Source organism: Heterocephalus glaber, unplaced genomic scaffold (assembly GCF_053883595.1).
Source record: "Heterocephalus glaber isolate CG9 unplaced genomic scaffold, H.glaber_assembly_v1.0 deba00001600, whole genome shotgun sequence".
NCBI lineage: Eukaryota > Metazoa > Chordata > Mammalia > Rodentia > Bathyergidae > Heterocephalus > Heterocephalus glaber.
This window is the reverse complement of record NW_028258372.1, coordinates 19,543,481-19,566,310: the sequence shown is the minus strand read 5'-3', so window position 1 is coordinate 19,566,310 and position 22,830 is coordinate 19,543,481. Positions and strand designations below refer to the sequence as shown.

The window sequence follows — 22,830 nt, the reverse complement described above, 5'->3', positions numbered from 1 at the left end:
CAGCAGAATCTATTTCTTTACAGTTTCTCTCTTTTATGTATTTTTAAGGAATGAGCTAATGATTTATAGTCAATTTGAAATGATAAAATTTTGGTTTGACTGGATTTTAATGTGACTTTAAGATATTAAACTATACATTAATAACTAAGGGAAAGAACACTTAAATGTGATATATTATTACCAGAAATAATTCCTTGCAGAATATACAAATTTCACTAACCCAAAAATTTTAAACTTCAGCTACATATTTTACCAAGACAGGGCATCTTAAGATTTATATATGGGCTGGGGATGTAGCTCAGTGGAGCCATGCTTGCCTGGCAAGTGCAAGGTCCTGAGTTCGATTCCTGGTACTGAAAAAAATGATTTATTTATAATTTCAAATAGTATAATTAGAGAGCGAAAATAAATAGGAAGAACCAAGACAAAAGAAAAAGGGATTTATGGAAAATAAAGGATGCATTTCACTAATAAATTTCTTTCAGAAGCTCAGATTTCTTAATGTGAAGTATTAGATTGACTATAAATGAAATATTAACATTACAGCTTTTTCATTACTATTTATTAAGTTAACTTTATTCTTTAGTTAAAATTAAATAACATATGTTGTATCTTTTTCAGAAACTACGTCTGACCAGAGTGACATTGAAGGTAGGATCAGAGCTCTGAAGGACGAGCTACGGAAAAGAAAATCAGTTGTGGATCAGTTGAAGAAGGAACAGAAAAAAAGACAAAAGGAAAGACTGAAAGCACAAGAAGCCAGTCTGATTAAACAGCTAGAGGTTAGACATAGGAAAAAGGGAGATTGAATATCAAGATTAATATATATGCAAATCCCCCTCCCCCACCTTTTTTGCTACTAGAGATTGAACCCGGGGTCTTGCACATAACTAGGCAAGTGGTCTACCACTGGGTACTTTCTTTTGAGAACATCTCACTAGGGTGGCTCAGGCTGGCCTTGAAATTGCAATTTTCCTACCTCAGCCTACTGAGTAGCTGGGATACAGGCATGTTCCCATGTTGGACTGAAAATGTTTTTAATATTGTTAATAATGAATTAGAATTTGTCGATATTAGTGTGATGTCATATTTTATCCTAATTCTTTAAAAAATTCTGAGGAGGACTAGGGATTTGGATCAGTGGTTCTGCTGCCTGCCTCGCAAGCACAAGGTCCTGAGTTTGATCCCCGGTACCAAAAAAATGTTCTAAGGAGATCTAAACAAATCTTGCTTAAAACATTAAATATTAAATTAAAATACTGAGTATTAAAATAAAATATTCAATTCAGGCTTTTTTTTTTCCCTAGAAAGATTAGGCTTATCATGAAAGAAAGGTTGATATCTATGCTTTCTTAAAGAATTATTAAATTGAGAAATAATTCTAGCTACTGGAATTGTTACTGCCTTTTTCCTCAGCAGATTGGGCTTTGTGTCACACAACTTATTAGCACAACTCTTTATACTATTTGGATGATAACTCTAAGCTTGAATTCTCCCAGGCTGTAGGTACCTTTGTGATTCTGTCTTAGCCTAGAAACCTGCCTTTAATGTCTTCCTCATTCTGTTTCTTTCTATCCCTTTAGCACCAGTTCCCACTGATTCTTCTTTCATGTAAAGGTCCTTGCTTGTCCTTTTCCATTCCTACTGCCATCAAACTGGTTGTGGCCCTTATGCCCTCTTGCCCCTATTATTTGCATAGTCTCTTAGTTGTCCCTGCCTCTGACTGTCTGTTACCCATGTTCTGTCAGTCACCACTAGGTCCTAAATCACCAGTCATTATAGAATGAGTCTGAACCTCCTATTTCACAAGAAACCCTTCTCACGTCATCACCAGAGAAGATCATCCAGCTTCTACCTGAACTTCCACTAATGGAAATTTCAAAATGCAGTTGGTTTCATTGTTAGACTCTAAATGCTAGAAAGTGGTTTTTATATTTAGCCAAAATTCCCAGCCTTTGAATTTCTACCTTTTGGTCTTTACTTGTGTACCACAAGTTCCTCTGGAATTTATTAATTTAATCATCAAATTGAAGTGTTTATATGCCACAAACTTAGTTAATTATAGAATTTTCATTTAAGCCTCACAGCAACAAAGTATGGGTATTATCCCTGTTTTATACATAAGGAAACAGTTTCAGTAAAATAATGATTTTCCTAGGGACATACAGCTCATTAATGGTACAGCTAGGATTTTAATCTAGCTTTCATTCCAAATTCTGTGTTCTTAACCTTCATACTGTCTTTCATATAATAAATAGACTTGTTAACAGATTTAGAATAAACATTTGCACAGGTACACAATACAGAAATAAAACAGACAATATAACTTGCACAGATGTTAGAAGTAGGAAAAGTGATTAAGATATAATGATTATTAATTGGTTTAAATAAAAATAAATGACAATTCTGTATTTAAATTTTAAAATTATAATATCTGATATACATGGCAGGTCATATGAAAAATAAATCTGCTGGTCATGGTGGCCCATGCCTATAATCCCAGCTATTTGGGAAGCAGAGGCTTCTTGTTCAAGGCCAGGGCAGCTTAGCAAGACCCTGTCTCAGAATTTTAAAATGGGCTGAGGATACAGCCCAGCAGTACAGGACTTCCCTAGCATGCACAGTGCCCTGGGTTCAATCCCCAGTGCAGGGGGCTTGGGAATTGGATTGTATTTGATTACAGATAATAAGTGGATTGTACTCATATTAGTATAGCTTTCAGATCTGAGTAATCATAGTCCTTTTACAAACCCAGCAAGGTGTGGCATGTAGGTAATGTTTAATGTATATTTTGGGTTTTTTATTTATTCGATTTTGGTTTTTGAGATAGATCTCACTTTGGAGATTTGGCTGGCCTCCAACTCTCAATCCTTTTGCCTCAGCCCTCCAAGTGGTGGGATTTCAGGTATATATCATCATGCCAAGATAATGTATGTGTTTAATACCAGGAATTTATCAAAACATTGAGAATTCAGATGAAGAGAACATGGATAATGATAGCCGTAAAAGTAGAGATTTTAGGGATCTGTATCAATTGACAGATGTCCAGTCATTCATTCTATAAGCATTTATTGATAGTCTAATTTGAGCCACATTGTGAGTAGATACTGAATATGCAGTGTTGGACGAAACAGCTGTAGTAGTGAGAGTTGCAAAAGTAGAAATTTTAGTCCTTTTGGAAAATGGAGAGATAATAGATAAAAGGATCCCTTTGGATGTCATACAAATTACAATTATAAATTAATAGTTTTGTTTGCAGAATGGGTGATGACTGTGAAACACAAGTTAAATTTTTTACTGTGACAGGATATGAAACAAATATTAAATTTCTATAGATTGAGGCTATCATTTCTTTTTCTAAGAAGAAATCTTCAGCTTCTGATTCTTCTTATCCTTCTTGTTCTTGTTCTTCTGCTACTGCTTCTTCCTCTTCTGCTGTTGCTTCGGCTTCTTGTTCTTCTTTTGCTGCTGCTGCTGCCGGTGCTGCAGCTTCTTCTGCTTCTTCTGCTGTGCTGCTGCTTCTACTACTACTACTGCTGCTGCTCTTGTTCCTGCTTCTGCTTCTTCTCCTTCCACTTCTGCTGCTGCTCCTTGTGTTTCTGCTTCTTCTACTTGTGTCTTCTTCCTCTGCTTCTGCTTTTGCTTCTGCTGTTTCTTTTTGTTCTTTTTATTGCTTCTTCTTCTGCTGCTGCTCCTGCCTTTCTCCTGCTTCTGTGTCTGCATCGGCTTCTGCATCGGCTTCTGCATCAGCTTCTGCTGCTGCTGCACCTTCTGCTGCATGTTGCTGGGAATTGAACCCAGGGAGCAGGGAGAGAGATCTTTAATCATATCGTCTTTACTGGTTGAATATTTAAATTATACTATTTAAAAATTTTTAATATTCTCTTTTAAAATTCTGCACAGTAACTTCTTTGATTTTTTAAACTTAGTCATATGATGAATTCATTAAGAAAACTGAAGCCGAGCTTAGCCGAGATTTGGAAACATCACCAACAGCCAAACCTCAGATTAAAACACTCTCCACAACTTCTGAAAAACCCAAGATTAAGCCCCCTCCACTACACAGGTAGGAATTTTTGATAACTTATCTTTATTCTTCCTTGTTTGAGAAAGAAATAAAAGATTTTTGGTAGAAGTTTATCTTCTAAGTACCTATGAAATTATAAAAATAAAGATACTGTTTATAGACTTAGCTTTACAAAAGTAAAAAATATTGTGTATATCAAACAAATTTATAATGGTACAGATTTTTTAAATCCTATATAATATGGAACAGATTTTAATCCTTCAGTTTAGGGGGTGCAAAGAAAATAGTACTCTCCAACATTGCTAATGGTAGCATTGCAAGTTAACATACATGTTTCAAAATACAATTTGGCAGTGTTTTAGAGTCCAAAACTGGGTAACCTTTGACCATGGTAATCCCACTTTTGGAAAATAAGTTTGATCAAATATAGAGTATCAAAAATCTTTATTTGCGTGAGTATGTTTATCAAAACATCCTTTATAATCTATAGTCAGGTTATAATATTTAAACTAAATCTTTGGCATAATGAGTATGGGTTAGGTCAGTGTAACTGAGAAATGGGGACATTTCAAAGAGAAGGCCATTCGTGGATGACCAAAAGCAGAAAATATATTGGTGTACCATGGGAGCTGAACACAATAGGACATTGGTAGAGTTAGCAGAAAAGTAACTAAAAACTGAATTTTGAAAGCCTATACTCACTTATTCCGAGTTTGTATTTTATCTTTTAGAACATATGGAGCCCTCAAAGGTTGTTTTCAAAAGTATTTGGAGATTTTTTATTTGTTACAAAAGTAATACAGGCTCGTTATAATAAAATATATTTGGGTTTGTATCCTTTTAGCAAGTTATTTAAACTCTCTGTGCTTCAGTTTTTTAATAGGGATTTATATTTCTATTAAACAAAGTAATACATGATTAATATACTTGTAAAAGTTTAAAGACATAATAGGCCCTATAACATAATAGGCCCTGTAAGCATTATATATTAACTATTATTATGTGAAACGGACATATTTCCTCTCAGGATTTTTCTGCTTAGATTTTGTTTGTATTTTTGTTACTTGTGCATTTTCTCATTACATTATAAACTATGTTTTATTTTAATTTCTACCTACGGCTTTATAGGTTACCTTATCAAGTAACTAAAAATTTTTAACCAGGGACTAGGGTTGTAGCTCTATGGCAGAGCATGTGCTTAGCATGTGTGAGAGCCTGGGTTCAGTCCCCAGGAGGAGAGAAAAGAATGGGAGCAGGGGAGAGAAGAGACGAAAGATAGGTAGATAGATACATTGATTGATGATTGATTGATTTAACCAGAGAATGACAGATTTGTGTGTGTACACAGATTATTCTGACCACAATATGGAGGAAAGATAAAAACAAGTAAGCTTAAAAGCCAAAAGAAAGGTAATCTAAGCTAGGCCTCAAATGAGCAGCAGGACATAAGACGAGAAAACAGGAGACATATTTTAGGAATATTTAAGAAGTAGATTTGACTAGTTAAAGTGCTCAATGAGGAAGAAAAAGAAATTATTTCCAGTTTTCTCCTGGGAGTTAATGGGGTCAGGGTTCCATTAAATTAAATAGAAAAGTGGATCATTTTGTGAGAAGCTTATAATTTTAGTTTTGAGGTGCCATAATTCATTTAAGTGGAATTATCCTGTAGAATTGTCAGAGGTCATTGAGGATGACCCCTGTATACATAGTGTTAAAGCCGAGAAAATACACATTCAAAAAGAATAAAAGGAAGCTGAGTACTAAATATGATAAAATAACATTTGTGGTCAATATAAAGAGACAATAGAAGCCAAATATTACTGCTTAAAAATGTCATGCCTGTTGTAATCAGTTGTTCTCCCTTGTATGACAACACTGTGATTGTCTGGGGCCATAATCATCACCAAAGGACTGTGTACTGAACCAAATAAATAGCAACTTCTGATCCTTAATAAATTGAGAAGGTAAGATCTTTGGACGGACACAAAGACCAAGAACCATATATGGCTAGAAGACATCTCTGAGGACTAGACATTTCCTAGGGAAGCCTCAATAGTAATGATAAAGCTATCTACCATCAATATAGCATCAATACAGAAAAGAAAATTAAACCAAAAAAAAAAAAAAAAGACAGGATGCAGAAGCAAAATGCAGTCTCAGACCTCCAGCCCACCTAGGACAAGTCCAGGGGACAATGAGTTAGGGAAAATTGGAAGTCACCCACCTGAATTTTCTGAAATGATAGAAGCAGAAGTAAAAACACAGATACATGAGGCTACATAGAAAACAATCTCTCAGTTAAAAAAATAAATGATCAAAATGAAGGATATGCTCAGTGAATCTACACTAGACAAAACAAAAAAAAAAAATAGAGGGCTTAGGTAAATTATGGAAACCATGAATGCCCAACATAGGAAAGAAATAGAATCTATGAAACAGATTCAAACAGACCTCCAGGGGATTAAAAATTCCATTGAAAGTCTATGCAATAGATTGAAGAAAAGCAAGGACAAGAGTTCTGATCTAGAAGACAGGATTGCAGTTAATGACCATGAGAAGAAAGTTATCTTAAAAATGGCAAGAGACCATGAAAAAGTAATCCAACAGCTATGAGATGATGCAAAGAGAAACAGTACAAGACTGATCAGAGTTAATGACAAAGCTGGAGATAGTGCAAATGCCATAAAAAACCTATTCACAGTAATGGCAGAAAACTTCCCATACATGGAAAAAGAATTTGACACACAAATAATTAAGGCATATAGAACTCCAATTAGCCTTGACCAAAATAAATCTACACCAAGGCATATAATTATCAAGAACCCAGAAATTCAACACAAGAACAGAATATTAAAAGCTGTTAGAGAAAAAGAAACAAATCACCCATAAAGGAAAGCCCATCAGAATCACAGCAGACTTCTCAACATAAACCCTTAAATCAAGGAGAACCTGGTGTGAAGTTTTTTGGGTCCTAAAAGAGAACAACCTCCAACCCAGATTGATGTACCCTGCAAAACTATCTTTTAAATTCAATAGAAAAATAAGATACGTTCCATGGCAAAGAACAACTGCAGAAATTCATGACCACTAAACCAGCTTTATAAAATGCACTGAAGAATATTTTAGAAAGAGATAATGAAGACCACAACTCCAAGAACACCAATAGAAAGAAGCCACCAGGCAGGACAAGCAATTAAACAGGGTAAAGACAAGGAACCAACAGCAGGAAAATAACATGACAAGGATAAGCCAATATAGTTCAGTTATAACCATCAATGTAAATGGGTTCAACTCACCAATCAGAGGAAACAGACTAGCAGAATGGATCAAGAAACAAGATCTAACAATTTGCTGCATACAAGAAACACATTTAACTAAAAAAGAAATTCATAGACTGAAAGTCAAAGAATGGAAAACAATACTCCATGTGACAGGAACCCAGAAAAAACCGGAGGTAGCTCTTCTATTTGCAGACAAAGTGGACTTCAAGCCAAGACTGATCAGAAGAGACAAAGTCACTACATAATTGCTAAGGGAACAATCCAAGAGGAAGAGATAATCATAAATATATATGCACCAAATACCAGTGCACCGAACTACATAAAACAATTTTAATTTTGGCACCGGAGATTGAATTTGGGACCTTGTGCTTGCAGGGCAGGCAGTGGAACCACTGAGCTAAATCCCCAGCCCCATAAAACAAATATTAACAGACATGAAAAATCAGATAAGCATTAATACAATTGTAATGGAGGACCTCAGTACCCCACTGCCACAAATAGATCAACTAGACAAAAGATCCACAAAGAAATATCAGAACTGAACCAAACCTGTGAACAAATGGAATTAGTGGATGTCTACAGAGTGTTCCACCCTACAACATCAAAATACACATTCTTTTTACCTGCGCATGGGAGGTTCTCCAAAACAGACAACATACTAGCCAACAGAATATGCTTAAGTAAATCCAAAGGAACTGAAATTATCCCATGCATATTGTCTGACCATAGTGCAGTGAAATTGGAAATCAACAGCAAAAGAGACCACAAAAATTCCATAAACACATGAAAATTAAATAGCACCCTCCTGAACAACCAGTGGGTCACAGATGAAATTAAAGAAGAAATTAAACAGTATATACAATTAAATGATAATGCTAATACAACATATTGGAGCTTATGGGACACAATGAAAGCAATCCTAAGAAGGAAATTTGTACCAGTAAATTCTCACATTAGGAAAGCAGAATGTGCTCAAATAACCTAATGTTGAACCTCATCTCGAAAAAGAACAAGTCAAGCCTAAAGTTCATACAAGGGAGGAAATTATAAAGATCAGAGCAGAAATTAATGCAATTGAGACCAAGAAAACAGTACAAAGAATCAATGAATTGAAGAGTTGGTTCTTTGAAAGATTAAATAAAATTAATAAACCATTAGGCACCCTTATCACAAAAAGGAAAGGATAGACTCAAATTCATGCAATTAGGAATGAAAAGGATGAAATTATAACGGGTCTTGTAGGGCTGGGGATTTAGCTCAGTGGTTTCGCCGCCTGCTGCGCAAGTGCAAGGACCTGAGTTCGATCCCCAGTATCAAAAAAAAATTCATAACAGGTCCTGTAGAATCCAGAAGATCATCAGTACCTACTTCAGGAACCTGTACTCTTAATAAGATAGAGAAAACAAGAAATGGACAGATTCCTAGATACATTTGAATTACCAAAACTGAATCAAGAAGATATAAAAATTCTAAATAACACAATGTCAATGAAATTGAAAATATAACCAACAAAGAAAAGCCCAGGTCCTGATGGTTTCACTGCTGAATTCTACAAAAAAATTTAGAGAAGCTCTAATGACACTACTCTTCAAACTCTTCAGTGAAATTGAAAGGGAAGCAATACTCCCAAAATCATTCCTGGAAGCAAGTATTACCCTGATATCAAAACCAAAGAAAGACCCAACCAGAAAAGAGAACTACCAGTCAATCTCCCTAATGAACATAGATGAAAAAAATCCTCAATAAGATACTGGCGATTGCAACAAATCATCAAGAAGGTTATACACTGAGACAAAGTGGGATGCTAGGATGGTTCAACATATACAAATCAATAAATGCAAGACACCACATCAACAGAACCAAAGACAGAAATCACATGATCATCTCAGTACACAAGGAAAATGCATTTGACAAAGTCCAACACTTATTCATGATAAAAAACCCTACAGAGAATTGGAATAGATGGTCTTTATCTCAATCTGATAAAACCCATTTATGACAAACTAACAGCCAACATCATAATAAATGATCAAAAACTGAAAGCTTTCACTCTAAAATCAGGAACAAGACAAGGATGTCCAGTGTCACCACTCCTATTCAATATAGTTCTGGAAACATTAGCCAGAGCAATTAGACAAGAGAAAGAAATAAGAGGAATAAAGATAGGAAAGGAAAAAGTGAAATTATCATTATTTGTGGATGAAATAATACTCTACATAGTAGACCCCAAAATCTCCACCAAAAGACTTTTAGATTTAATAACCAAATTCAGTAGCATAGCTGGATACAAAGTGAACACTTAGCAAACCAATAGCATTCCTGCACAGAAATAACAAACACTGAGAAATTAGGGAAACAACACCTTTCACCACAGCATTGAAAAAATGAAATACTTAGGAACCAATCTCACAAAGGAAGTAAAAGATGTTTACATTGAAAATTACTCTGAAAAAAGGAATTGAAGAGGATATCAGAAAATGGAAAGATAGCCCTTGCTTATGGGTAGGAAGAACCAACATAATAAATAAAATGGCCATATTCCCAAAATTATTACACAGATTTAATGCAATTCCAGTCAAAATACCATTAGCATGCCTCATAGAACTAGAGAAATTATTCCTAAAATTCATTTGGAATTGGAAGAGACCTAGAATAGCAAAAACAGTTCTGGGCAACAAAGGCAAGGCAGGAGCATCACAATCCCTGACTTGAAATTATACTAAAGAGCTACTGTGATGAAAAGAGCATGGTACCTGCAAAAAAACAGACCTGAGGATCAGTGGAACAGATTAGAAGATGCAAATACAGTCCAAACACACTTAGCCACCTTATCTTTGACAAAGGGTCCAAACACATTCAGTGGAAGAAAGATAGCCTCTTCAATAAGTGGTACTGGATGGGCTGGGGGTTTAGTTCAGTGGTTCCGCCACGTGCCTCGAAAGCGTGAGGTCCCAAGTTTGATCCCTGGTACCAAAAAAAAAATGGTACTGGAAAAACTGTCTTTCTACATGCTGAAGGCTAACACTAAACTCATGTCTCTCACCGTGTACTAAACTAAAATCAAAATAGATTAAAGATCTAAATATTAAAACAGAAGCACAATCTGTGGAGAGAATAGGTAGAATGCTTGAGGACATAGGAGTAGGCAAAGACTTTGTGAGCAAAACCTTGACTGCATGGGAAATACTACAAAGAATCAACAACTAGGATCTCATCGTATTAAAAAGCTTTTGCACAGCAAAAGAAATCACCAACAGAGTGAAGAGACAACCCACAGAGTGGGAAAGAATTTTAGCCAGTGGTTCCTCAGACAAAAGACTAATATTAAGAACATATAAAGAATTGAAAAAAAATCAGACCGTCCCCCTAAATTTAAAGACCCAATGCAAAAATGAGCATCTAAGATGAATACGTTCTCAGATGAAGAAGTAGAAACAGCAAATAAATACATAAAAAAATGTTCAACATCACTGCTCATTCAAGAGTTACATATTAAAACAACACTGAGATTCCATCTCACTCCAGAAAATATGGCTGTTATCAAGAGATCAACCAACAACAAATGCTGATGGGGCTGTGGGAAAAAACCCTTCTCCACTGCTGGTGGGAGTGTAGACTGGTGCAACCATTGTGGAAATCAGTGTGGAGATTCCTCAAAAAACTAGAATTAGAGCTCCCATTTGCTCTAGCTATTGCCCTTCTAGGTATCTTCCCAAAAGAATTAAAAACATCATTCCACAGTGATATATCCATACCCATGTTTATAGTGGCACCGTTTGTAATAGCTAAATTTTGGAAACGACCCAATGCCTGTCAGCTGATGAATGGATTAAAAAGATGTGGTTTATATATATAATCAAGTACTATTCATCCATAAAGAAGGATAAACTTAAGACACTTCTAGGTAAATGGATGCACTTTGAAACTATACTGTTAAGTGAAATAAATCGAACATGTGTAATTATTGCATTGTCTCTCTGATGTGAGAAATTGAAAGTGTAAATAAGGACCAAAATGTATAATATGTATTGTAAAATAGGAAGAAAGTGGTCAAAATTCTACCAAGTATGAGATACTTTTTTAACTATTGAAAGGTTTTATGCAAAAAAAGGTATAGTACTATTTGGAAATGAGTTGAGAGATAGTTAACAAATGAAAATATATTCTTTTTTATCAGCTGCTTCTCAGACAAAGGACTACTATCTAGAATATATAAAGAACTTAAAAAAATCAGACCCCGGACCAGGGATTTAGCTCAGTGGTTGCACTGCCTGCCTTGCATGTACAAGGTCCTGAGTTCAATCCCTGGTACCCCACCAAAAAATCAGACCCCCCCCCCCAAATATAAAGACCCAATTCAAAAATGGTTATCTGAAATGAACAGACATTTCTCAGAAGAAGTAAAAGCAGCAAATAAATATATGAAAAAATGTTCAACATCACTGGTCATTCGAGAGATGCAGATGAAAACAACACTGAGATTCCACCTCACCCAAGAAAGAATGGCTATTATCAAGAAAGCAACCAATAACAAATGCTGGTGGAGTTGTGGGGAGAAAGGAACCCTTCATTGTTGGTGAGAGTCGCAGACAAAGTGGAAAAGATTTAAATACTGACGTGGAGAAAAGAATTGTTTAAGAATCCTTTTTTGTTGTCCTTTATTGTAGATTCAGCAATATATTTATTTCTGCTTATTAATTTTTCTACTTCAGATCTGAAACAGCAAAAAACTGGAAATCACTAACAGAGTCAGAACGTTCCAGAGGATCCTTGGAGTCTATTGCTGAGCATATTGGTATGTAGCTAGAGAAAATACGTTGTATCTATGTAGTCTAAGGATTTGTGCTAAGTTATTTTATTGTATTATTTTTATTTATTTACATTAGATACTTTTTTCAATTAAAAAGAAAAATTATTGAAAATAAAATATTAATCAGTGAGGAAATAAAACCAATGTATAAAAAAGCCTTCTTAGTATCAGTAACAAAATAAAGATTTGAATTAAAAATTTAATTCGATTTATTAATTCATTATATCATTCTTTGCTCTTATTTTATAAATTTAGCTCTTCAAATGCTACATTTGCAGAAATAATTCCTTTTTTTTTTTTAAACATTGAGAGCTTAGTTGCAATCTCCAAAAATTCATTCTTTTAAAAGTACAGATATATTTATCTCTTCCTCTTTGGTTTCCTATTTGAAGGATGTGTATAATATCTATCGTACAATTTTGTTTTTTCATAATTTGAGTATAATCATACAAAACTCCATAAATATAGCTCTATTTTTCTTCACTTTGTAAGTTAAGACAACACTTTGGAAATAATTTCAAGGGCCAGGGATTTAGCTCAGTGGTTCCACTCCCTGCCTTGCAAGCACAAGGTCCTGAGTTTGATCCCCGGTACCAACAACAAAAAAAGAAATAATTTCAAGGCGGGAGTGGTAGTGTGCACCTGTAATCCTACCAGTAGCACTCAAGAGGCTGAGAATGGAAGAAGATCACCATGAGTTCAAGGCCAGCCTGGACTACATAGTGGGACTCTGTCTAAAAAAAAAACAACAAAAAAGAAAATTGTAAAAAAAAGGACTGGAATATAGCTCAGTGGTAGAACACTGTGCATGGCCCTTGGTTCAAATCCCCAGTACTACAGAAAGAGTAAAAGGGAAAGGGTAGAGATTGTTCCAAACTTTAAAATTTTTAAATGTTTTGTTATTGATACATTATATTCTCTTAGATGAAAAACTTACATGATAATCAAAATAGGTCATTATTGACAGTTTTTCTTCACTGGGATTTGGCTTTTATTTACAGTTGAGTCTTAGAAATTGAGAGATTGTGATTAATTTTGATGTGATTTTTTTTTTTTCCTTAAGATGCTTCATTGTCAGGTTCTGAAAGATCAGAAAGGTCTTTATCTGCGTATGCAAAGAAAATGATTGAATTGGACATTCAAACTGAAGAATATTTGCAAACTCCTTCTCCAATTCTCAGATCATCAAGGAAAGCCAGGGCAGAATCTGGAGATTCTCTAGAAAATGTTTTTTCATTACCTTTTCTCAAGGAATTAAATGCCCCTAATAGAATTTTTGATGTGTCAGAAGCCAAGGTTGAAGAATCTAGTAAAAAATCAGAAACACAGAAAGCAGAATATGCAAAATTGAAAGAGAGTGAGATTGAAGATGCCTATTCTAAACCATCTGGGAAAACTGATACCTTACTGAAATGGGAAAACTCATCTGAAATTCTTGTAAAGAAAGATCTTCCTTCAGATTCTGTAAATGTTCAGAAAGATTTAGTTAGATTGGCCATTGAAAGCCTTCATAAAAAAGAGGAAATACTAAAAGAAAGAAAGTCAGATCAAGATAGAGACCGTACTCCAGACATCCAGCCAGGAAAAGATATTCATGAACAAAAGAACCAAGAGGAAAGGGACTTATCTTTGTCAGAACATCTTTTTTCTCCTAAAGAATTGTCATACTCTGAAGATTTTGAAGGATCTTCTTTCAAGAAAGAAATTTCAGCTGAATTGTATAAAGATGACTCTGAGGTGTCATCTTTGTTGTCACTTAAAAACTCTCACTCTTGCAGAGATAAGTCACAGCCAACAAGGAACTCTCAAAGTAAAGCCACCAGCTTCAGCAGTGATGATGAAATCAGTGAGTGCCTAGGTGAGAAAAGCCTTTCTGTTCATAGCAATGTCCATTCTGAAAGGTTGTTGGAACTGAAGTCCCCTACTGAGCTGATGAAAAGTAAGGAGCGAAGTGATGTAGAGCATGAACAGGGAGTTACTGAATCCCTTCCCTTGGCTTCAATTTCTGTTGCAGATGAGTTACTTGATTTCTGCATTGGTGATAGGGTGTTGATTGGCAATGTTCAGCCAGGAACTCTTCGATTCAAAGGTGAGACTAGTTTTGCTAAAGGATTTTGGGCTGGAGTGGAGTTAGATAAACCTGAAGGAAATAATAATGGAACATATGATGGCATTGTATATTTTGTGTGCAGAGATAAGCATGGTATTTTTGCTCCTCCTCAAAAAATATCTCACATTCTAGAAAACTTTAATGACTATATAGACATAAATGAAGATGAAGACTGTTGCTCAGATGAACAGTATCAACACTGTAATCAAGAACAAAAAGATACAGATGTTTTTAAAGATACAGAAAAAGATGCAGCTGAATATTTTTATGAGAAATCTCTACTTAGTATGCACAATATAGAAACCTCAGTGGATAGAGATAGAAGCCTTAAAATAGAAACAGACAATATGTGGGACATTTCTGGGGTACACGAAGCTCATGTCCACCAGCAATCTTCAGTGGGTTCACTGATATATTTAAAAGATAACAAAGACCTTTCTGGTGCCACAGAAAAGATTTCCATTGCTGCAGAAGATGATACTTTAAACAGTACCCTTTGTAAAGAATTGCAGAAACAACAACCATTCACAGAAAAGGAAGGGAGTATATATTCTGAAGTTTCAGAAAAGCTTTCTACCCCACTTCTAGACCTTTTAGCAAAAGAAAAAAACCAGTTAGAAGCCCAGCTAAAGTCATCACTCAATGAAGAAAAAAGGTCAAAGCAACAACTGGAAACAGTTAGCTTACTGGCAGAAAGTTTACTAAAAGTTGTTGTGAAGGACACCGTCAGTCAACTGCAGCAAATCAAGAAAGCAAAGGATGAGAAAATTCAGCTTAGTAACCAGGAATTTCTTGATGATGATCAAAAGAAAGTAACATCCCAAAATCATGAGGAACAGTCAATCGGTGTTCCAGTCTGCTATTTAAGGTCTGAATTGGAAGATGAAAAAGAAGAGATTTCCTCTCCAGATATGTGTCCCAGACCTGTAAGTATTTCATTTAGAAAGTTTGTCAATTTACCTTGCCTGTGTAGTGCATTTTAATTCTGTTGCACGTTATAGGCTTTCATCCTGACACACTGTTCATTAGATAAAGATCATTATGCTACTTTTAAAGGCCCTGTAGCTATTTTCATGTCTGAAGTTTGTCCTCTATTATGTCATGAGTAGTCACTATAGGGTTGTCATAAATGCTGGCAGGTTTATGGGAACTGAAACATTCATTTAAACTGCCAGGTTAACAGCCCCTGTATAGTATCCACAGATTAAATCCCCTTCCACATTCACTGAAAAAAAAAAGTGCATGCTCTAGATAAATTTTCCAGTGGTTCTCAACCCACTTTTTCTTGGTTTTGTTTTTTGTTTTTGTCTTTGAGAGTAATTGTTCACATATCTACTCAGTCATGGTTGCCCTGCAGAGATTACCAATTATGATGTTGATTCTGATATAACTGAAATATATCCAACTATGACATCTATGCAGATCATCACCTTGCTTAGGTTGTCCTTGGACAGTTGAGCAAAAGTGATGACTTTGAGTAACTTGAGGCAGATAATCACAAAAGGTGAGAAGTTTCATACCCCATTTCCATATCTCAGAGACAGTCCTTCAAAAATGGAATAGTGATGGCCCAAAAAAGGGAAAACTTACCAACAAACACTGTATTATAAAAATTGAATGATAAGGCTTATGTAAGAGAATAGTGCAAACAGGATAATATTTTTCTTGTCGTTAGGTATCTGCCATATCATTTTAATTTTCTTGTTTATAGAGAAATGTTAAACATATAAATAACACAATATACTTTGTCTTTAAAAAAAAACTTAGTAAGCTGAGTCATTAAATGATCTACTATGTGAATGCTTCTTTTTCTATAGGAAAGCCCAGTGTTTGGTGTCAGTGGGCAGGAAGAGCTTGCTAAGAGACTTGCTGAACTTGAAATCAGCCGTGAGTTCCTGAGCACATTAGGAGATGATCAAGACTGGTTTGATGAAGACTTTGGTTTGAGCTCCTCTCACAAGATCCAAAAAAGTAAGGCAGAAGAAACAGTTGTACCTCTAATGGCAGAACCTAAAAGAGCACGCCAAAAGCCATGTGAAATATTATTAGCAGTCCCACATACTACAGAGGAAGTAGAAATTCTTGTGCATGATGCAGCAGAAGAACTTTGGAAATGGAAAGAATTAGGCCATGACCTTCACAGTATCAATATTCCTACCAAACTACTTGGCTGTGCCAGTAAGAGCTTAGATATAGAAAGTACTAGTAAAAGAGTCTACAAACAGGTATGTAATATGAAAGGATGATTTTAATTTTTATACTTCTTTCCACTTTTAGAATTTGGCTTCTTAGTCATTTTGTTTTATTTTTCTCTATCAAGGTGGTTTTTGATTTAACAAAAGAGATTTTTGAGGAAATATTTGCTGAGGATCCCAACTTGAATCACCCTGTCTGGATGAAGCCATGTAGAATCAATTCTACTTATTTCCGACGAGTGAAAAATCCAAATAACCTTCATGAAATCAAGGTAAGCTGAAAACTATAAAGTGTCTCCTTTATTGGTTTGCTGATCATTTACACAGATCTATAAATGTTGTAAAAATGAGTAATTTTCTATGTTTTCAGGGACTCCCATAGTGAGTATTCAGTAAATATTTGTTGACTCATTGATTTCATGAGCAATGAAAGGATGAGGGTGAAAGGAATCTGAAGTAGCAAGTTTGTGTAAACTGCATAGTCATTTCATACATATACATAGTTTATGATGTTTAAGGAAAAGTTAGAAAATACCCAGGGAGATAAATTAATTGCAACTCATAGGAGTTGTAGATGAGATTTTTGGGATTTAGAAAAAGGTAAAATGTTCTAGAAGAATACATGAAAATGTGCCAGATATGTGTATGTGTCTTTTTAACATGCCAGTCCTGTACATTTTTGGTTTGGGAGATTTCAAATTGGTAATGTGGTTTTGAAATATGTAAGATTGTAACATGATATATAAAGCAGTTTTTTCAGAACATACTTGCATACTCCATTTCTTCCACAGTTGATAAATTCATGAATCCATTTTGGGGGGAAGCGCACAGGGAATGGTGGAGTATAAGGGCACATAAATACTTTGAGGATCTTCTCAAGTGATTCTGCTTAATAAATATGTCCCTTCCCTCATTAAGAACTGTTTTTTAATCAAAATGTCTTCAAAAATAACAAATTATTAATAACAAAAATGAGTTGAAACTGTATATGAACGAGTTGAAATGAGTTGAATGAGTTGGAACTATATATATGACCAGTCATCGAACTGCATGGATACAATAGATGCTGTCCACTAATTTTCATATTGAAATAATATTTTGTAAAGTTATTGTTTTTGGTTTTGGTTTTTTTTTTTTTTTGGTACTGCAGATCGAACTTGGGTCCTTGTGCTTGCGAGGCAGGCAGTGGAACCACTGAGCTAAATCCCCAGCCCTGTAAAGTTATTCTTTAAAAGTGATGATTTAGATATTAGCAGAAAAATTACCATGCTTCTCATACTGAAGTGTTAATTAATATTTTTAATGAAACATACTCAAATCTTAAAGCTTCAGAATAAACTATCTCAAACAAAAAGCTTATACTTTTCTCATGACATTGCTCTCAAATATTTCTTTGAAATTTTTTCAGTTCAGAGATTTATTTTATGCTTTCTGTAGTAATTTTGCCACCTTGAATAAGGGTGGCTTGCAGGTAAAGGGAGATCTAAAGTCATTTTTTTTTTCACAGAATCATCGGTGGGTTTTAACCTTATTAGTTTAATAATGTATATAAACAAATTCCTTTTTAGAATTTTCATTTTATTAGTAAATGTTTGCAGTACACAATGATTATATAACACCTCTTAATTCTTTTTACTTCCCCTCTCTTCCTCTCCTCCTTTATCTCTTGGTCCCTTTCTGATTTGCAAAATATCTATCTCCATGCCTCATATTGTCTGTCTTTTCTTTTGCTCTTTAATTTATCCTTTGGGTTTCTCATACAAGAGAAACTATGTGATATTTATACTTACGTGTCTGATCTATTTCACTTAACATTATGGTCTCAATACATCAATTTTCCTAAAAATAACTCAGTTTCTTCTTTATAGCAGAATATTACTCCATTGTGTATATACCACATTTTGTTACATTTTGTTAGAGGGTTTTTCTGCATCTATTGAGATGGTCATGTGATTTTTATCCTTCTATTTATGTAATGTATTACATTTGTTGATTAGCATATGTTGAACCATCCTTGCATTCCCTAGGATGGATCCTACTTGGTCATGATATATGATCTTTTTAATGATTTATTGCATTCTATTTGTGATTATCTTGTTGTACATCTGTGTTCATTAGAGATTGGCCTGTAGCTTTCTTTTTCAGATGAGTCCTTGTCTGATTTTGGAATGTAGGTAATGCTAGCTTCCAGGAATGAGTTTGGCAGTACTTCTTTCTTAATTTCATTAAAGTGAGGAGTGTTGGTGTTTGATCTTCTCTGAAATTCTTGTGGAATTCAGTGGTGAATCCATCAGGTCCTGGGCTTTTATTAGTTGGTAGGTTTTTATTATTACTGCCTCAGTTTCATTGCCTGTTATTGAATTATTCAGGGCCTATATGTCTTTTTGGTTTAGTTTGTGTCAAAGGTGTATAAGACTCACTTTGTCAGACTTACAAATGGACCTGACTTACCAACACTCTCCTGGAACGGAATTTGTTCATAATTCAGGGGCTTACTGTACTGCATAATGTTAGGTTGTTTCTTGATTCATCCTGCCAATCTATGTCTTTTGATTGGGAAATTGAGACCATTCACATTTATTAATGAGACGTATTGATATAATCCTCTCATTGTATCGTTTACCCATTGTTGATTTCCTAAATTTTTTTCCTTTTGCTTAGATGCTCATCCCACCAGGTATATTCATTCTTTTTGACTTACAGGCATTGTTGGCATCATTGTCTCTTTTTAGGATATCCTCAAGTATTTTTTTGCAATGCTGATTTGGTGGTCATGAATTTCTTGAGGATGCTCTTTATCATGGAAATATTGGCTTTCTCCATCAATTTTGAAGGAATGTTTTTCAGGATACATAAGTTGGGGTTGGAAGTTATCGTTAGGGCTTGAAACACTTCATTCCAAGCCCTGCTGGCCTTTAAGGTTTGTATTGAGAAGTTTGCTGTAATTCTAATGGATTTAACTTTATATGTGAGTCATTGCCTCTCTCTTAACAGCTTTTAAGATTTTGCCCGTGATGGACTTCTTGTACCTTGACCATTATGTAGAGGTTCTTTTTTGGTCAAAGCTGTTTGGGGTTCTGTATGCTTCCTATATGTGTTTATTTCTTCCTGTATATTTGGGAAGTTTTCTGTCATTTCTATGAACAGGTTTTTTATCCCATTTGTGTTGTCTTCTGATTTTTTATTTATTCCAATTACTCTTAGATTAATCATTTTGGTGTCATGTAGCGGCTGGTGGATCCATTTTTCATACTCTCCTGTTACTTTTAAGGTGTCTGAGTAGTTGGTCTTTGAAGGCATCATTGTCTTCTAGATCTGAAATTCTGTCCTCACACTGGTTGTTTCTGCTATCCATACATTCAATATAATTTTTAATCTCCTGGTTTCTGATTGAAACCTTTTCATGGACTCTAATTTTTTGCTAAACTGGTCATTCATGATTTATATAGTTTTATTTAGCTCAGCTAACTTTTTATTAGTGTCTTCTGAAAGCTCCTGGGTCATTTTGGTTATTACTTTCCACTATCTGTTTAGTTATATCTTCTGTGATCACACTGAGTACCTCTTTGATTCCACTGAGTACCTCTTTGATCTCTTTACTTTTTTTTTTTTTTTTTGGTACTGGGGATCAAACTCAGGCCCTCGTGCTTGCAAGGAGGCAGTGTCATCACTGAGCTAAATCCCTGGCCCTCTTTGATCTTTTTTCTAACCTCCTCTGTTATCCTTAAAGTAATTTGGGTGTGTGGCTTATGCCATTCTCCCCCTTGTCTTTTGGGTGCAGGGGAGTTGAAACTTTGAGGAAGCATTTTGTTGCCTTTGTCTTTTTATGTTTCTGTTGGCTGTTTTGTTTGATTGTTTTGTTTTAGTTCTGAGTTTTGTGGATGCTTAAAGGCTTCATTGATAGTATACAGATCTCTTTTTTAATTAGTCATTTTTCGATAATATACTTTGGGGGCGATTAACTATACTCCTTTACTTTGTTTCCAAAATTCAGCCACCTTGTTTAATTTAGGATGGAAGAATGCAGTGTAATTGACCCAACACCAAGTTCTCTGGGAATATACTCTAATATTGTTAATGTCACAAAGGCAATCTGAGTGTTGGCTTACAGAGAAATCCCATTAATAGCAAAAAATTTTGTGACCCTGGTAATATCAAGCAGATCAGCTACAATAATATTGTCCAAAACAAATCGGATATAAATGTACTGTAAGAACCAAATTATATACCATCCTTAACTGTAAAGAAGAAATCTGCAATTATGGTGCAAACATTAAGACAACTCAGGTACTGAGTTACAGATAATATGTACTAAATACAACAGCTATATCTCCTCTAATGGTAGAAAAGAATTCAATAGTAACTTTATAGAGTTAACTATCAAAAGATTAATAATTATGGCTACACTATTAAAGACATAGGGGGTGGGGAACCCAAGAGGAAACATTTGCAACTTTTAACTATATGATATGAGGAAGAACAGAGAAGTAGTACAAAGAATCCTATTAGGGAATAGGATATTTATAGAATTACAAAACAGTAAGAGAATAAAATGATGAGAAATAGAAGATAAAAAGATAGAGAAAAAGAAATTAAATGGAAACTAGAAGTAAGAGAGAAAAAATTAAAGTGAGATAAAAGGGAGAAGATGAGGGGCCAGAGATTTAGCTCAGTGGTTCTGCCACCTGCCTCACAAGTGCAAGGTCCGGAGTTTGACCCCCAGTACCAAAAAAAAAGGGGGGCGGGAAGATGAAAAATAAAGAAAAAAAAAGAAGTAAAGAATATAAGATAAGCAGGGGAAAAGGACAAAGGAAAATTCCCAAAACTCCAATAAGCTGTTGAAAAAGAAAGAAGAAAGGAAAAGAATAAAAAATAATGCACACACAAAAAGAAATTTCTCTGTGGCTTTGAATGTGTTTTGTACTACCAGGATCTACAGTTTTGGGGCAGTGTCTAAATCAAGACACGTCCCTGTGTTCCTGCTCACACTGGTAGGTAAGGCATTCAGACCCCAGATCCATGCTGGATGCAGGCACCAGCAGGCAGTGGTATTAGGCCAAGTCTGCCAGTGTCACAACTTTCAAATCCAAAACAGCTCAAGCTGAGCCTGATCTCTGCCTGTGAGGGCAGGATCTGTGTCCTTTAGCTCAGACCCCTCAGGGGGTTTCTTTCCCTCCCGATCCCTGACTATGGTTCTCCCATGACTGTCTCACTGGGAGCCCTGAAGTGAAGTCATCCATGGCTGCTCTGAGTCCCAGATTCAGTCAACCCTTCCCTACCCTGGTTCCCCACCAAGCAGTCTCCAGGAATATGCTGGGCTCTTGAACTGGAGTCACTCACCAGCTGTTGCCTGTTGAAGGATTCCTGTAGGACTAGAATCCTATGCTCTCCCTGCAGGTCACTGTACCTGTTGGTTTGTTCTATCACTGTGTTTCTCCCCGAAGCTCCTTGGAGTCTCCAGCCTTCACTTTGACTCTGTAGATTCAGTATTCCTTTCCTGCTTGCCATGAGCCAAGAGGTGGGGAGAAAGTATAGACCGTTCCCTCCCTTTTCAATTTTGTGTTCTGTCTCTTTAGTTTTCCTGTCAGATCCTTCCTGATTCCTGGGGCTCTATTCTCTTTTTTTCCTTCCCCAAATTGTTATTTTCCAGTATCTGGATTTCAAATCTTAAAGAGACTACATTGTTGTTGCTTACCACTCTGCCCTTTTCCAAACTGGAAATTGACATAATAACTAATAAAAGCAACTGCTGTACAAGTCTTAAAAATAGGAAAAGGATCTGTAATTTTAATATAGACACAAGTACAAAATGAATATTGACATACAGTAAATATTTATTTAATGTGCTACCATTAACAGTGTTAAAGAATTCAACAATAATAGCATAGAGTCAACTAAATATCTAAAGATTAATAAAGCTTTGTGGTAATACTAGTAAAGAAGAGGAGCTAAGAAAATGAAAGATTTAAAATTTTAAAAATAAAAGGAAGATGAGAAGAAGAGAAGTGCGATAAAGAATCTTATTTAGGAGTAAAAGAAAATAGATAAATGTAACAAAAGAGCAGAGAAAAAGAAAAAAGATAAAACAGCAAAACAGACAAATGAAAAGAAAAAAATGAATTACAAAAAGGAAAAAAATCCAAACCCCTCCAAAAACCAATGAAGAAAATGAGAAATGATTCAAAACAAATTTCTTCATGTTTTCGAATGTGTGGTTTCTTTCCAGAGTCTGCAGTATTGGAATCCAGCAGATACAGGCAAAGGATAGTGAGTTACTACTTAGACCCATTTTGCTTCCACACTCACATTATTGTGTGTAAATGCTGAATCCTGTCTCGCCTTTCTTGCTGGGCATGGCTGGCTGTCAGTAGTGTTTACCCTAGGCCTATATATACTTCAGTGCTCCC

General features: G+C 35.3%; 2 protein-coding genes across 12 annotated transcripts in view; one reads left to right on the top strand and one right to left on the bottom strand.

The window, feature by feature from the left end:
• The window catches only part of Cep350 (centrosomal protein 350), a 171,732-nt gene that overhangs the window by 133,514 nt on the left and 15,388 nt on the right, over positions 1–22,830 (top strand). For all 8 annotated transcript variants that reach the window (XM_087194408.1, XM_087194406.1, XM_087194407.1 and 5 more), the window contains 6 exons: positions 622–782; positions 3,930–4,066; positions 12,021–12,103; positions 13,182–15,154; positions 16,046–16,453; positions 16,549–16,695. In XM_087194408.1, coding sequence (XP_087050534.1) covers positions 622–782; positions 3,930–4,066; positions 12,021–12,103; positions 13,182–15,154; positions 16,046–16,453; positions 16,549–16,695 — 2,909 coding nt within the window. The remainder of the gene's footprint in view (positions 1–621; positions 783–3,929; positions 4,067–12,020; positions 12,104–13,181; positions 15,155–16,045; positions 16,454–16,548; positions 16,696–22,830) is intronic.
• The window catches only part of LOC147823126 (uncharacterized), a 156,749-nt gene that overhangs the window by 129,402 nt on the left and 4,517 nt on the right, over positions 1–22,830 (bottom strand). Inside the window, exons 1-2 of one of the 4 annotated variants that reach the window (XM_087194411.1) lie at positions 15,189–15,558; positions 2,733–3,784 (exon numbers count right to left, since the gene is read on the bottom strand). The exons of 2 other annotated variants lie outside the window; for them this stretch is intronic. In XM_087194411.1, the coding sequence (XP_087050537.1) occupies positions 3,415–3,780 (366 nt within the window). In that variant the 5' untranslated portion in view covers positions 3,781–3,784; positions 15,189–15,558 and the 3' untranslated portion in view covers positions 2,733–3,414. Of the gene's footprint in view, positions 1–2,732; positions 3,785–15,188; positions 15,559–22,830 lie in introns of those variants that run through there. One more of the 4 variants, XM_087194410.1, reaches the window with a different exon arrangement.